This window comes from Sphaeramia orbicularis, chromosome 10, assembly GCF_902148855.1.
Source record: "Sphaeramia orbicularis chromosome 10, fSphaOr1.1, whole genome shotgun sequence".
NCBI classification, from domain to species: domain Eukaryota; kingdom Metazoa; phylum Chordata; class Actinopteri; order Kurtiformes; family Apogonidae; genus Sphaeramia; species Sphaeramia orbicularis.
The window spans coordinates 28,245,066-28,262,246 of NC_043966.1; the positions used below are offsets into that span (position 1 = coordinate 28,245,066).

A 17,181-nucleotide genomic window follows, 5' to 3' on the forward strand; every position below is an offset into this window, starting at 1 on the left:
ACAGCATTCAGAGAAAATTATTATTCACTTCCATCAAAAAGACCAGACTGTCTTCATTTTATATCAGTAGTGTTCAATTTGTCAATGTTAAATACCACAGTCATTTAAAATACTTTCATTTGATGCTAGTTCACAGAGAAGTTGAGAGGGAAAAACAGTTGACATGTCTTCGCAGCCATATCCCAAAGAGCCGAAAGACTGGATGTATGTGTGTGTGGTGCCAAGGAAAGTTACTTTAGATTCATATTTGGCAAATTAATAAGATATTCAGAAATGATGACTGTCAGTTACTATCATGAAGATATATCCAGTTAGAACATGAATGGAATAAGCATCTAAATCAGGGGTGGCCAACCCAGGTCCACGAGAGCTACTGTCCTGCATGTTTTAGCTGTTTCCCTCTTCCAGCACATCCAGTGGGTCATTATCATGCTTCTGCAGAGCTTGATGATAGGCTTATCATTTGAATCAGGTGTTGGAAGAGGGATACATCTAAAACATGCAGGATAGTGGCTCTCGAGGACCAGGGTTGGTGACCCCTGATCTAAATTAATCTCAGTGTCTTGATGGGTGTGGTCAGGGTATACAGAATAAATACAGTTTAAGAAGATATGGAACTATTATAGCACAATGCAATCATCTTAGAAATTCAACTGCTATGTGATTTTTTCTTTTTTTTTTTTTGACCTTGTTTAGTGGGTAAACGTCACTGCCAGACCCACAGCAAACATGAGAGTGGCAAAGAGGCTGTGCTCATGGGATTAGAGGTGGAGAAGCAGTGAAACTGGTCCCTCTGTTGGAATAAATTGGTAGTACAAGGGTTGAACACATGATCATCAACCCCATGCCCATCCACACAGGCACTCTCATTAAGCCAGTGCGCTAAAACATAATCCTCGCTGTCAGTGTGTGTGTGTGGGTGTGTGTGTGTATGTTGGGGAGGGAGGGAGAGAGAGAGAGGTAGGTAGGGAGGGAGGGAGAGAAAAAGGGACAAAAGGCACAGACATTTTCATTTTCGCTCACGGTGACCACAGTGGATTAAGTATCAGGCAAGGCCCCATCCAGAGGTGAAACAAGAAGGAGCAGTATAAACATTGGATGGAAAAATGTACAATACTGCTACCTCTAATCAGTTCAAAGGCAAGTCTTTGAACTTTATTTATTTTTCATCAAAACAATATGAATTTATTGTAAATTTATTAGATGGGTACTCACTTGAAGGGGCATAGTGGAAAATGCTGCCTACAAAGAAAAGAAAAGAAGAAAAATGTCAGCTGTGCTCATGCATATTTTCTCTGCGTTACTGTTGAATCGTATCAAATGAACATGTAATCACAGTTAAGGTGCAATAATGTGCTTTCTCATTTTAATAAACTTGTTCTTTCACATCAAATGAAATTAAAGCTGCAGCAACACTGGCAGATATCAGAAACTGCTAAGTAAATACAGAGTTTTATCTGGAGTATTGGTTTTTAATGCAGAAAAACTGTGTTTTCATACCCTCCTTTATGATAATTTCTCTGAACACAAGAACTTTATGCTTTCTAAACACTCCCATGATAAAAACAATCCATTTACTAAGGTGGAGAAGGCATTTTCTTGGTAAGTTTGTTTGTGTTGATCCCTTGTGTACCTTGCTTTCAATAATAAAGGGCATAACAGAGCTAAAAACAGCACAAATCCCTCCCTCCAGAGCCCAGCAAGGGTTAAACAGTTCCTTGGCTGTCCTGATTCAGTTTGTGCATAAATTAAACAGATTCTTGTTGTGGTACTGAACAAAGCTATCAGGAAATGCAGGCTGGCTTAGGATACTTCCCTCTTAGGATGCCCTGGCTTTGTATACATACTGGATGGAAGAGGATGGGACCCTTGGTTGTGAGCATGACAAAGCTAATCGAATGGCTTCAACCACATCCCAAGAGGTGCAAGGATGGGAGAGGGGTTGCTGGAAGTAGGGACGGGAAGGGATGATGATAAGTTTTTCCCTTTTATCTGTGACCAATTGTAATCCTGTGATGTTCTCACTCAGCTGGAGGGCATGTATTAAATATGTTTTTGCTCATCTCATCCGCAGAAGCTCCCATTTTCTCACCATCTAATGCTCAAGGCTCAAATCTGCACTGCTGTATTTGTGCCTTCCTCTAAAACCCCCTTTTATGGAAGCAAGTCTTTAATTTCACATGCTTTCCTCTTGGCTGCTCTACGCCTTTACATATACTCTGACATGGCATTTCTGTGCCTGATGCTCTATGTCTTAGGTCTGCATCTCTCTCTTTGTCTCTCCCTATCTCTCTAGTCTCCCATTGTGTCCACCCTGCTTCCTTCCGGCTTGCCTTTATCACATGCTGGGATAGATGTCTGGGTGGGGGCGGGTACATACTGGCAGCTCCCTGGAAACAGACTAGTTCATCATTTCATTATGGCTCAGAACAGTCTCCATGGCAACCCCAGATAGCGCTAACCTCACTCGCACAAAAGACACGCCCTTGTAAGGGAGAAAAACAGGAAGTGCTATGTATAACCTCACTGAGACAAACGTATGTGATACACAGAAATAAAAGTAAGAGAGAATGTGCCTGTCTTATCAGGATGTCAACATATGAAATCATTTTGGAGCATTTTATTTAACCCATCTATATAATTCAACAAAATGAGGTAGAGATAAATATTGTATCTGTAGGACTGCAATCTATGAACTGTGAACCACTTAGCTCAGCTTATGTACTGTGGAATCAATAATGCAATGCATTTGGAAGCACTGAGGGAAGCTTTCATGCAGACACACTCAGCACTCATACAACACTGTCATCAACCGCAGCAGATGACTGCAAAACATGTCTTTAAAATAGTCCTTCAGTTAGTACATTGTGTAATCTGCACTGATTAAACAGTCCTTACAAACATGTATAGACGTGCAGTTCTACGAAATATTCTGTAATGCTTTAACACACCAGCACTAACACATGGTGTTGTGATGAGTGCATGGATAAAAGCTCTCCTTCTCATCCACGCTGACCTCTAGTCCGCCCAGCTGGTTTAGCTCTGACTGACACAAGGTGTTGTCAGCCCCGCCCAGCCGCAGAGCAGAATAGAACAGAACAGGAGGGAGAGCTGAGCCGGGCTCAGCTGATACCTCCATCGGTACTGAAGCTCCCTGCTGCTGCTGCAGCAAGTAGCGGAAAATTACCTGCCCCTCCCCCCTCTCTCACTCACATTCACTGAGAACTGCAGCATACAGAACACATACTGAACCGATTTTTTCGCAGAGAGAAGGCTCCAGGCGTTGTTTCAGGAAACCAGAGCATGGGTAGATTGTGCATATATCAGTAATACGTGGCAGCAACTGCAAAGCAGCTTTCCCACACAGGTTCATTCTCATGGCGCATGTAGCGGCTGCCATCTTTAAATCACATGCTGACCCACTTCGAAGCTACGTAGCATTTGCGCATTGCCTACTACGGGCAAAGTCTGACTGAATGCACACAAAGCCTTGTTCAGCCTCCTTTACACTTGACGAGCCAAACGCAGAGATTTGACAGATCAGACCGCGACTGTTTGTGTTGGACCACTCCCTGAAATGAGGTCATACCGTCTGAGTGACTCAAAGCATCTCGGACCCACAGAGCATTCAGCATCTCCGAGAACAGCCTCTGTGATCACGCCCCACCAGTTCAGAGACATAGAGTACTACCGTATGTATGTCACACAAATATGCATAAACACTAGATTAACCAGTGATATATTCAATTAAAGACACATGCAGCTCTGCCTTATTCTACATGAGCGAATGATGGTCTCACTACACACATTAGGGATGTTAATCACCATATATTAGATCGTGTTTACAGCGCCCTAAAGCTGATAGCACACATGTCTTCAGAGATGGACGTTAATTCCGTCACTTCTCTCAGCTGCTCCCCTTCTCCTCTGAGAAATCTGGTGAAGAAGCGGGGGAGGGGAGAAAGGCTAGCAGCATGAAGGAAGAGAAAGGGAGCATAGTGCAGGCTATGTTTTAAAGGGCAGTGAAGGAAAGACAAAGAGAATATTCATCTGTCAATGAGAGAAATACAAATAAAATAGACACTTACATTAGTAAGCTTTACAATTTTGAGTTTGGAATTGGTATATATTAAATAGAAATAATTTGTGTTTTTCTTTAAAATAAAAACTAGAACTGCTTTCCATCCAGGTACTATTTTATTGAGCCAATTTCAAGGAAAAAGGTGGCTAATTGAGCAGGAAGGCTCTGCTTTTTCCTCTTGGCTTGTTCTTGTCTCATTTATCTGCAAGTCACTATGGCACAGCAGCCTACACAGGAGTCTGATTCAAAATAATGCTATGATGCAAAGATTAGAAGAGTAACTGTTGAAGTAATAATTCTAGGTGGCACGTACACCAAAAATAATGAAAGCTGGAGCTGTAAATAATAGAGAGTTTGTGTCCAGAGAGAGTGTTAAAAATCTCAGAGAGAAATTCAGATGTGTGAGTGGATTAAACATAGTGAAAATTGTTTCTTTAAAGCTAAATAGCCCATTGACACCCGTGATTCACCTTCACAGGTGTTGTCATATATTATCCTAAATAGATGTCCTTCCAGGAAGGTTAAGGTAGAAAAGATTGTTATTATTATGATAGATATTTTGCATGGTAGAGAAGTGTAAATAATGCAGTTCATAGTGGCTGAATTCATGAGAAGAGAAGAGAAGAGAAGAGAAGAGAAGAGAAGAGAAGAGAAGAGAAGAGAAGAGAAGAGAAGAGAAGAGAAGATTTTAGCTCCTTCATTTTACTTCATTTAATATTATTAAAATCTTTAAGAATGTACTCCATTAAAAAAGTATTGTGTGCAATCAGTATAAATATTTAAAGAAGAAGCTTTGGGTGTATGTCATTTTTTGTTTAGAGAAAAGGACTTTGACAGACCCATAAAGCTGACTGTTTTCACTTCCTTTGGGAATCACTAAAAAATTACTATAGTGAGTCATGGTAGACTCAAGTTTCAATGGAGAACTACCACAAAAGAGTTACAATAGAAGAAGAGGAGACCAAATATGCTTACAGAGTGTGTAGCTACAGACCAGCTGTGTCATGTTAAACTACAACAACTTTCCCCACCATGAAAAAAGACAGCAGTTCCATGTTGACTGTAACACCACAGGGACAAAGTGGAGCAGACAGAAGACCACATAGCGTTTGACATCATTTGATAAGTTACCAGCCTTCATTAGCCACAAAAGGAAACCATAACCCCCCATCCCATAACATAAACATAGGTGAACAAAGGTTTAGTAAACCATTTTTGTTAATGGATTAGTTTAGTTTTTCCATCATACCTATGTACACTGCATGAACAAGGCAAGGTTTGCAATGAGTATCTACCATTCACTTGGGACATCATGTGACCAGAACAAAAAAGTCTTGATAAGAATAATCCAGAAAATCCAGAGACTTTATTTAGGTAAAATTATTGTTTCGTGTTATTAGCAAAATGTACTCAAAACGCAATTAAAGTATGAATAGTGAATGCAGTTATTGTGCAGTAACGCTGACAGGGATAGTCCTTGTCAACATTATGTTTGGATTAATATTTCTGCTAACCCTCCAGAACCATGTATCTCAAAAAGCCAACTTCATTATCTCAGATTAAGAGCTTGATTTTGAGAGAAACTGCTTTTTTCTTATGCATAAAAAAAAATAAATCAATACTTCTGTAGCCTATATAATAAGCATTCACAATCAGCAGTTGTGATTTTCACTACACATAAAAGGAGAAAAATCTTTTAAATGACAGAACATATGTTTGGATTAAAAAGTACAACATGTGCCCATGAGTATGCAGTGTTGAAAAATCAAATTACTTAAGGAAATTTTCTAACATCTGTACTTCAGTACAGACTTACATTCCATCATTCAATACAGCACAGCGCAAGTTGAAACATACTGCAACTTCTACCAAAATGATTGCAATATACCTTCCAGCAATCAGTGACAGAACTGAGCACAGTGCTTTGATCAGATAATTCCATAAAAAGCAGATGAAGAAACCTTGACACTTTTTATTTACACGATTTGGAATCAGTGCAATGCCAGAAATACCATTATGCAGAACAGACAGTGTGTACACTGTTGTTCAGCGTACATGTATGTGAATATCCAGACCTCCGAAACATGTAAACAGTAACAGAAAACTAGAGGTGTCAAAATTATTCACATTCATTACTCAGGTAGAACTATAGATATTAGAGTTTTAAAACCTTCCATAGAAGCTGAAGTATCAACTCAAGCTTTTTACTCAAGTAAAGGTATAAAAGTACTGGTTTCAAAACTACTTAAAGTATAAAAGTAAATGTAAGGGGGAAAAATGCCATTATAACAAAAGCTTAGACGGCGCCACAGGGGCCCATAGTGCACTACCCCACCTCCCAAAATTTTTTTTTCTGAAGTTCATGATGACTATAATATTATATTAAAATGTTAATGATGAAAAATGTGTGATGCACTAAGCTACCTGTTTCAGCTGCATATATGCCCATTGAAAATGAGCACATTTTAGTACAAAGCAAATGTATTAAAGAAGAATATTTGTATATTACTGAGCATTAACATGTGTTTTGTGGAGTGGAAGATGTGATGACTAGTTGAATATAAGTATTGGAATGGTGCAAAATGTCTGAATGTTATATGTTTATACTTCTCATCCAACCACAATCCAATTTGCTCTATTCGGACGGTGTGATTTATCTGGATAGTTGTTTTTCTTTTTTTTTTTTTTTTTTGAACAATGCGATGCTGGAATGAAAACAAGCTGAAATGAAATAGGAGTAACAAGGCTATTTTTAAAATGTAAGTACAGATAACTGCGTGAAAATGTAAGGAGTAGAAATGAAAAGTTGAATGAATAATAATTACTCCAGTGAAGTATAGATAACCAAAAGTTCTACTTATATAAGATGACAATGTATTTGTACTTTGTTACTTGACACCTCTGCAGAAAAGTGAACGAGCCCTGTTCATTCATTAAATTCACTTCACTTCCCAAGAGCCTTCTTACTATGTGGAGGTGCCTAATTATTATATTTTTTTTATCAAACGGCCTGGCCTCTACTATTTCACAGCTAACATCTCTAAGCCTATATATTCGGCTTTTAAAATATACATGGTAATATTGCATATAAATCCATCTGAATTTTCTCTGAGAAATGTTGAATAGTTCCAGTATGTTCCAGGTGACTATTTGATCATGTAGCTAGCTCAAAATATCCACGTCGCATCCAAGGCTATAAACTTACTCAAAACACAAACATTTTATGTCCTCCAAAGCTGAGTTTAGTTGACTTTAGCTAATCATTGCTTTGCTAATAAAGTGGAAAAATATAGAAAAAAATTCCATAAAGAGATGACAATTATGCCTTTTTTTTTTTTTTAAACATATTTTCCCCTTTTGACTCAAGGAAGTATTTTTTACCTACAGCTTGCTTGTGAACAAATAAGCGCCTCAGATGCACTAAACGCATAAATTTAGGTTTGGTAGAAAATACATTGTCTCAGTTTAGCTCGAAGTTATGCTAGTAGACAAACTAAACTAACAGTTCTTGATACAGGCTACAGTACAGTGTGTCAGGGTTCAGTTACCAAGGCTGGAGTCATACTAAAATAATACATCAACTGACAACATAGTTTCTTATACACACAAGCCCGCTACAGCCTTGAAAACCAACTCATTAATATACGGTAAAAGGAAGGAGGATTACAACATTTATAGGCAGTTAACAATCAACATTGATGGCACACAATGCCGATACAGACTCACGCATTCCTGTACCAACAAAGAGGGGTAGCCTACGAACATAACTGAAGACCAGTGTACTTCCAGTATTAATAACAAAAGATGCAGGTAAATGTTAATCGTCATCACATTTTAAATATGTTTGGCTGTGAATTAATATAGATAAATATGAAACTTAGTTTAAGTTTGTATCACCTCTTTTTGTTTGTCGTGACATTACTAGTTTACACCAACAAACGTGACATGGAAACTCAAATAGCCTGTTAAAATTTCAGCACCAAGGACAGCGAATGAGCCTTTGGCAGACTCGCACAATATGGATGTACTTCGCACCTACCAGCCACGAAACCATACGAATTTACAAGTCTTTTCACTTTTGCTAAACAACCAGCCCACTTACAAAATAGATTACAATGAATATGTAAGAAGTAATTTTCAGGCTCGCATTTCCTAACCCAGCGCTCTTACCTTTTCTTTAGTGGGTAAAGTCTGAGTTCTTGTAAAAGTGTCTCCTCCGTTGATACTGATCAGTTCAGCATCTACAGGTGGAAACGGGGCGGGGAAAACCACTACGTCACTCTTCAGTGTGTCTGAGCTGAAACACACGTCGTATTGCTGAGTCGATTTAGAGTAAGACCAGCTCCCGTCAGGGTGGGTGGTGATCATGGGGGCGCTGTACCTGCTGAAACTGCCGTCTGTCCTGTGACATTTGACCGCTATCAAAGTGATGAGGCTCAGCAGAAAGATCACGGACACTGACACAATGGCGATCAGCAGATACAGGTTTAAATCAGAGAAGCTCTCCTCCTTTATGGGTACATGTCTGAACTGAGTCTGGATGTCAGCTGTGTTTTCAACCACCACTACATCAATAGACACAGTAGCTGACAGGGAGGGTTCTCCGTTATCAGAAACCAACACCACCAAGGGGTGAGTTTTCAGATCATTGTCACTCATCCTTCTCTTAGTCCTGATTTCTCCAGTGCTGGTTCCGATCCGGAACAGGCTGTTTCCTTTGGGTTCAGAGAGGTGATAAGAAAGCAGTGCATTGTATCCAGAGTCTGCGTCTACGGCCCTGATCTTTGCCACAAAGTATCCCGCTTCAGCAGAATAGGGAATGTTCTCACTGTTAACGGAACCGTGTTCAGAATAAGGAGCCAGGATTGTGGGACTGTTGTCATTCTCATCCAGGATAAAAACGTTAACGGTGACATTGCTGCTGAGCGGAGGAACACCAGAGTCTGTGGCCTGAACCTTAAACTGAAACGTTTTTAACTCCTCATAGTTAAAAGACTGTAAACTGACTATATCTCCTGTCTCTGAGTTAATGTTTATAATCGTCCCTATTGCATTATTTTATTATTATTGCTTACAACAGAATAAGTTACTTTGGCGTTTTCATCCACATCCGGGTCATCTGCAGTCATTGTATAGATCGGAGCGCCCACAAGACTATTTTCTTTCACAAAAATGTTGAGTACAGGCTCTTTAAAACTAGGTGCATTGTCATTGACATCAGAAACGTGTACAGTGATGACACTTGTACTTGAAAGAGATGGGGTCCCTTGATCAGAGGCCACTATTGTTACATTATACGCAGAAGCACGCTCTCTGTCTAACGCTGCGTCCACGACTAATGAATAATGATTTTTGTATGTATTCTTAATTTTAAATGGCACAGAATCAACTATTTTAACATCAACAACGCCATTTTTATCTGCGTCGTCATCTTTAATCGTTATAAGTCCAACCATTGTGTCCAGGGGTGCGTCTTCTTTAACCACATTGACCAAAGATGTTACAGATATTTCAGGAGGGTTATCATTAACGTCCGTGATTTCAACAAGTACTTTACAATGAGAGGCTCTTGGACTTGATCCTTTGTCTTTTGCTTGAACGCGAATTTCGACAGCATTGTTTTTTTCATGATCTATTCCACCATTTACTGTAATTTCTCCTGTAGTGGGATTGATGACAAATTTATCAACGTTGTCGTCATTGTCGTGGTTAATAAAAGAATATATTATTTCTCCATTAAGACCTTCATCCAAATCCCGAGCATGCACAGAAATTAAGCTTGTACCTCTCGGGGCGTTTTCAGGCACCGCGACTTTATACAACGACTTGTCAAAAACTGGAATATTGTCATTTACATCTTGCACATTAACGGTTATATGTAAAGTGCCAGATTTTGGAGGTTTCCCTCCATCTACAGCCGTCAGTGTTAGTTTAATAACTGGCTGTTTCTCGCGGTCCAACGCCTTCTGCAGTACCATTTCAGCAGACATCGTCTGCTCGCCACCATTCTGTACATCCAGTGTGAAATGCTCATTTGGGCTAAGCTTGTAGTTTTTAAGTGAATAGCCTCCGACATCTACATCAAATGCGTTAGGTAGAGTAAATCTCTCACCAGGGAAAGCTGATTCGGACACATTCAGTACTATTCCTGGTATCCTAAAAGTGGGCGCATTGTCGTTTATATCCAAAATTTTAACGTCAAAACGATAGAGATTCAGCGGAGAATTCACAATAGCTTCCACCTCCAGAGAGCACTTCACGTTCCGAGAGCAGAGCTCCTCTCGATCTATTCTGTCTGTCACTGTAAGTATCCCAGTCTTAACGTTGACTTCAAAGTACTTCTTATTAGGTCCTGAAATCTGAAAACCTCGGCTTTCCAATTCCTGTACATCAAGATGTAAATCCTTTGCCAGATTCCCCACAGTGGTGCCCGGGCTCGATTCCTCCGTAACAGAATAAACAATCTGCGTTGCTGCGATACTCCATATGTGAAATAAGTGGATCAGAAAATAAATCCAATGCCGGAAAACATTCCCTTTGTGCATTCTGTCGGCAGGTTTAATCACAAAAATTGTTGTCCAGCTGTAACATTATTCAAGTACAGATACGTTTTGAGCCTTTCACATCGGTAAGACGAACAAAGCATTACAAACCTCGAATTCAGTAAAAGGGAGGAGCATGGCACAGAAATAAGTGAGAACACCCTGAGCTGACGGCGACATCTTGTGGTAAAATTAAATAACAAGCGCGAGAACTAAAGGAAAGTGACGATGAAGCTACTGGACTATGGTCATTTTGGAGAAATATACTAATAACAGATATTTCTTATCAATTTGCAATCAAATGACAGATCAGTCAAACAAAACTGGATAACATGGGTGCACTCATTAAATAAAAGGTAATGAGTCAACAGTGTTGAATGCAACCAATTTCCAGTAAAGGCAATGACAAAAGAAGAAAAGGCCACAAACGAATAAACAAGTACAGCATCCGTAAGCACAGTGATGGCTCAGGGGGCATACTGTGAACACAAACTTCAAGACAATACGACCGCAACGAATTTACAATTCTATTCACTGTTACTGAGCGCCCAGCTCACTTACAAAAAAGAGATTCCAATAAATAGGTAAGAAATACTTTTCAGACTCGCATTTCATAACCCAGCGCTCTTACCTTCTCTTTGTTTGGTAAAGTCTGAGTTCTTGTAAAAGTGTCTCCTCCGTTGATACTGATCAGTTCAGCATCTACAGGTGGAAACGGGGCGGGGAAAACCACTACGTCACTCTTCAGTGTGTCTGAACTGAAACACACGTCATACTGCTGAGTAGATTTCGAGTAAGACCAGCTCCCGTCAGGGTGGGTGGTGATCATGGGGGCGCTGTACCTGCTGAAACTGCCGTCTGTCCTGTGACATTTGACCGCTATTAAAGTGATGAGACTCAGCAGAAAGATCACGGACACTGACACAATGGCGATCAGCAGATACAGGTTTAAATCAGAGAAGCTCTCCTCCTTTATGGGTACATGTCTGAACTGAGTCTGGATGTCAGCTGCGTTTTCAACCACCACTACATCAATAGACACAGTAGCTGACAGGGAGGGTTCTCCGTTATCAGAAACCAACACCACCAAGGGGTGAGTTTTCAGATCATTGTCACTCATCCTCCTCTTAGTCCTGATTTCGCCGGTGCTGGTTCCGATCCGGAACAGGCTGTTTCCTTTGGGTTCAGAGAGGTGATAAGAAAGCAGTGCATTGTATCCAGAGTCTGCGTCTACGGCCCTGATCTTTGCCACAAAGTATCCCGCTTCAGCAGAATAGGGAATGTTCTCACTGTTAACGGAACCGTGTTCAGAATAAGGAGCCAGGATTGTGGGACTGTTGTCATTCTCATCCAGAATAAAAACGTTGACAGTCACGTTACTACTGAGCGGAGGAACACCAGAGTCTGTGGCCTGAACCTTAAACTGAAACGTTTTTAACTCCTCATAGTTAAAAGACTGTAAACTGACTATATCTCCTGTCGCCGAGTTTACGTTTACAACTGAAGTTATGGGAATATTTTTTGAATCACTTAATGAAGAATATGTTACTCTTGCATTTTCTTCTATGTCAGGATCAATTGCACTGATAGTGAAGACTGTAGATCCAACTGCACTATTCTCTTTCACATATACATTCATCACTGGTTCTGAGAATAGTGGTGGATTGTCATTAACATCAGAAATATAAACAGGAACAACAGTGGTACTAGAAAGAGGTGGACTCCCTTCATCAGTGGCAATAATAGTGACATTGTGCTGAGAAACGATCTCTCTATCAAGACGTTCATTAACCGTTAGTGAATAGTAATTTTTGTAATTTAATTTAAGTTTAAAAGGCACTGAACCTACAATTGTGGCACTGGTGAGACCATTACTACCCCCGTCCTCGTCAGTAACAGTCACTAAAGCAACCACTGTTCCTGTCTCAGCGTCCTCCTTAACTGGGCTCATAAGGGACGTTATAGTGATTTCAGGTACATTATCATTAACATCAATGACTTCCACTAACACTTTACCATGCACACTTTTTGGGGGTGTGCCTTTATCTCTTGCCTGTATACGAATGTCATATGCATTATTCTCCTCATAGTCGATTCTTCCTGACACTGTTATTACGCCTGTGACTGGGTTAATTGAAAACAAAGCTTCCGGATTGAAATTTCCCCTTTTAATAAACGAATAAACTATCTCACTGTTTATTCCTTCATCTAAATCTGTAGCAGATACAGTCAGTACTGATGTATTATATGGAGAATTTTCGGATACTTGTGCCTTATATAAGGGTTGACTAAATAAGGGGGCATTGTCATTTACATCCATCACATGTACTACTATTTCTAATGTCCCAGAAAGGACGGGTTTTCCTCCGTCAAAGGCAGTTAATGTTAGATGAATAAGAGGTTGTTTCTCCCTGTCTAAAGGTTTTTGGAGCACTAACTCAGCAGACTCACTGTGCTGTCCGCTACTCTGTACATCCAGTGAGAAATATTCATTTGGACTAAGCTTATAACTCTTTACAGAATTACTGCCTGTGTCTGCATCATTTGCTATCGGAAGTAGGTACCTCTCTCCAATAGAAGATGATTCCGAAATATTAAAAGTCTTCTCTTTTTCACTAAAATATGGCGCATTATCATTGATATCAATAATATTAACCTCTATGCGATGCAGATGCATCGGGTGGCTCAGAATGGCTTCTACATTGAGGGAACATTTTCCTGTATTCGGACAAAGCTCTTCCCGATCAAGCCTGTCAGAAACAAATAGAGCTCCTGTTTTTAAATCCACATCGAAATAGTTCTTTGAATTTCCGGATACGATCCTTATGTCCCGTCTTTCCAAATCCTGAACGTTAATATGTAAATCCTTTGCAAGGTTTCCTACCACTGTTCCTTTGTCCACCTCTTCGGCAACGGAGAAGAATAGCTGTGCCGAAGACCGTCCAAACAAGCAGAGCAAACAAATTAATTGTATCCAAATCGTTATTGTTTGTCCTCCACACCCCATTGCTGTCACGGAATGTAAGAAGTAGTCAAATGTGAACCCATCCACAGGGCGAGTGCTGGACTAAACTCTCTGTAATGCGATCATTTGTGTTTCGAACAAAGCTGATGGAAGCTACAGATGCTGCGTAGAGAGGGGAGGAGCTGTAGGAAAAAGGGAGAAATGGAAAATGTATGGTCTCCAGCGCCACCAGCTGTAACAGTAACGCTAATGCATGAAGACACGATATTCACTAAAGACATCAGTACACGGCTAAAGCGGTGAAAAGGTTTGAGCAGAAATATATACGCCTCATTTCTCACAAATTTAACTCTATTGTGCCTGTAGTCTAGCAAATGTATGAAACAAAAGCAAATATATAGGAGACGTTGTGTGTAATATTATAACCTTACTGTATGTATATAATGTAGTAAACGCGAGACAACCCTATGTGAATTTAGCCAAAATTAAGATTCAGGACCATGGACAGCGCCTAGTCCTGATCAGCTCAACAGCAGATAAATACTTGGATATTATATCACATACAAAACTCTACCAGTGAGTTGTTTTTTCATCTGTTGAACATGTATTTCCTTTGTTTAGAATGAGTATTATAGCACCATGCCCTGACGTTTACACCAGAAATAAATACCATGCGAGGTATGTTGTAGATCGAAATGTAGTAAAAGATTGTGCCTTCGTATAAAAGTCCTACACCCAAAAATGAACATCACAAAGTTAACTGCGTTATTACCAAAAAGACACATCTGTTCAGATGTTGGAAGACTCACCTTTTCTTTAGTGGGTAAAGTCTGAGTTCTTGTAAAAGTGTCTCCTCCGTTGATACTGATCAGTTCAGCATCTACAGGTGGAAACGGGGCGGGGAAAACCACTACGTCACTCTTCAGTGTGTCTGAACTGAAACACACGTCGTATTGCTGAGTAGATTTAGAGTAAGACCAGCTCCCGTCAGGGTGGGTGGTGATCATGGGGCGCTGTACCTGCTGAAACTGCCGTCTGTCCTGTGACATTTGACCGCTATTAAAGTGATGAGACTCAGCAGAAAGATCACGGACACTGACACAATGGCGATCAGCAGATACAGGTTTAAATCAGAGAAGCTCTCCTCCTTTATGGGTACATGTCTGAACTGAGTCTGGATGTCTGCTGTGTTTTCAACCACCACTACATCAATAGACACAGTAGCTGACAGGGAGGGTTCTCCGTTATCAGAAACCAACACCACCAAGGGGTGAGTTTTCAGATCATTGTCACTCATCCTCCTCTTAGTCCTGATTTCTCCAGTGCTGGTTCCGATCCGGAACAGGCTGTTTCCTTTGGGTTCAGAGAGGTGATAAGAAAGCAGTGCATTGTATCCAGAGTCTGCGTCTACGGCCCTGATCTTTGCCACAAAGTATCCCGCTTCAGCAGAATAGGGAATGTTCTCACTGTTAACGGAACCGTGTTCAGAATAAGGAGCCAGGATTGTGGGACTGTTGTCATTCTCATCCAGGATAAAAACGTTGACAGTTACGTTGCTGCTAAGCGGAGGAACACCAGAGTCTGTGGCCTGAACCTTAAACTGAAACGTTTTTGTCTCCTCATAGTTAAAAGACTGTAAACTGACTATATCTCCTGTCTCTGAGTTAATGTTTAGAAGTGATGAAGCCGGAATATTTTTTGGATAATTGTCTAACAGTGTGTAAGTCATTTTAGCATTGTCATTTAAATCGGCATCATAGGCTTTTATCCTGTAAAGACTGGAGCCTGTTGGACTATTTTCTTTCACATAAACGTTAATTACATGCTCTGTGAATTGAGGTGCGTTGTCATTAACGTCAGAAACATGAACAGTAATGATTCTGATACTAGACAGAGGCAGACTCCCTTCATCAGTGGCTGTAATGGTCACGTTATAAAACGGGGTGTGTTCTCTATCCAGTGGTCCATCTACTACTAATGAATAATCGTTTTTATAGTTTGACTGTAGTTTAAATGGAACAGACCCCACTACCTTACAGTTAGTTAAACCATTATTTCCTCCATCTTTATCACTCACTGTTATCAAAGCAACGATTGTTCCCAGTTCTGCGTCCTCTTTTACATGGGTCATTAATGAAGTTATAGATATTTCAGGGGCATTATCATTGACATCAATGACCTCTATCAGTAATTTAGCATAAGCACTGCGAGGAACAGAACCTTGATCCATTGCTTGAACTCTGACTTCATAAGCATGCGTGTCTTCATAATCTAATGCTCCCTTCACAGTGATTTCTCCAGTTTCTGAATTTAAATCAAAATTAATTGATGGATCAGTATTACCTCGTTTTATTATTGAGTACACGATCTTACTGTTCATGCCGTCGTCCAAGTCTGTTGCGTTCAGCTTTATTACCATTGTTCCGGGTGCCGAATTTTCTCTGACACGAGTCTTATAAAGAGGTTTACTAAATGTCGGTGTGTTGTCATTGACATCTACAACATTAACAGTCAACTGCAGTGTTCCAGACCTGGGAGGTTTACCTCCATCCACAGCAGTCAGAAGTAGCGTAATTACCGACTGTTTCTCTCTGTCTAAAGCTTTTTGCAGCACTAACTCAGCAGACAAACCGTGTTCACCTCCGCTCTGCACATCCAGAGAGAAGTATTCATTTTGACTCAGCTTGTATGTTTTAACTGTGTTGCTTCCAATATCTGCATCCTCAGCTACTGGGAGAGGATATCGCTCTCCCGGAGATAATGATTCAAATATGCTAAAAAAATGCGATTGCTCGCTGAAAATAGGCGAGTTATCATTTATATCTAACACGTTTATTTCAACACGGTGCACATTCATCGGGTTATTTAAAACAGCCTGTAGTTTTAAGGAGCATTTTTCAACGTTCGGGCAAAATTCTTCTCTATCTATTCTTTCATTAACAAAGATCTCTCCGGTTCGTAATTCACATCAAAATATTTTTTAGAATAACCGGATACAATTTGGAGGTCCCTGGTCTCCAGGTCCTTAAGGCTGAGACTTAAATCCTTTGCGATATTTCCCACCGTGGTACCTTTGTTCAGCTCCTCGGAAATGGAGTAAGAGATCTGAGAGGCAGTCCCGTCACAAAGACAAAGAAGCGAAATAATATGAATCCAAACGTAATCCTTTAGTTGTCGAACGTACATCCTTAGTGCCAAAATAGAGCTGATCTCAAAACAATCCTTAATGCACAGTTCAAGGGTTCTGTTTAAGACAGTGTGATATTTCAGCTCCTGCCTTTTCTGACACAATACTATCCACGATAAGTACAACAGCCGATGACGATTGCGTTTCCCCTTTGAAGGGAGGAGTTTGAAATATACAGAAATATTGCGATCTGTGGTCTCCAGCGACATCAGGTGCCGAATAATGGCAAGTACAACTTTGACTTCGCCCAGTAAGTTTTCAGAAACATTGTCTTGCAGCATTCAAATACCGTAAAATTTTCCACGACAGAACTTATTCCATAACGAAAAAAATTACAAAATATCAGTTATAAAGTTAAACAAACAGAGGCATATAATTCAAAGCTTTGATGTATTTTTAAGAGTTC

The 17,181-nt window shown here is 40.1% G+C and overlaps 2 protein-coding genes and 1 pseudogene across 12 annotated transcripts in view; all 3 read right to left on the reverse strand.

Annotated features, from left to right (window-relative positions):
* Positions 1 to 17,181, reverse strand: part of LOC115427645 (protocadherin alpha-C2-like) — a 159,913-nt gene that overhangs the window by 26,749 nt on the left and 115,983 nt on the right. For 7 of the 11 annotated variants that reach the window (XM_030146276.1, XM_030146280.1, XM_030146278.1 and 4 more), the window contains exon 2: positions 1,216 to 1,242. The exons of 2 other annotated variants lie outside the window; for them this stretch is intronic. In XM_030146276.1, coding sequence (XP_030002136.1) covers positions 1,216 to 1,242 — 27 coding nt within the window. Of the gene's footprint in view, positions 1 to 1,215; positions 1,243 to 11,254; positions 13,747 to 17,181 lie in introns of those variants that run through there. 2 more of the 11 variants (XM_030146272.1, XM_030146275.1) reach the window with 2 other exon arrangements.
* Positions 9,005 to 11,030, reverse strand: LOC115427660 (protocadherin alpha-5-like). The gene has a single exon (XM_030146297.1). The coding sequence runs from the start codon at positions 10,624 to 10,626 to the stop codon at positions 9,127 to 9,129; it is 1,500 nt and encodes a 499-aa protein (XP_030002157.1). The 5' UTR covers positions 10,627 to 11,030; the 3' UTR covers positions 9,005 to 9,126.
* LOC115427654 (protocadherin alpha-5-like) lies at positions 11,255 to 16,880 on the reverse strand (annotated as a pseudogene).

What these genes read in the sequence shown, in the direction of transcription:
- LOC115427660 (XM_030146297.1), bottom strand. Translation starts at nt 10,626, where the DNA reads ATGCACAAAGGGAATGTTTTCCGGCATTGGATTTATTTTCTGATCCAC.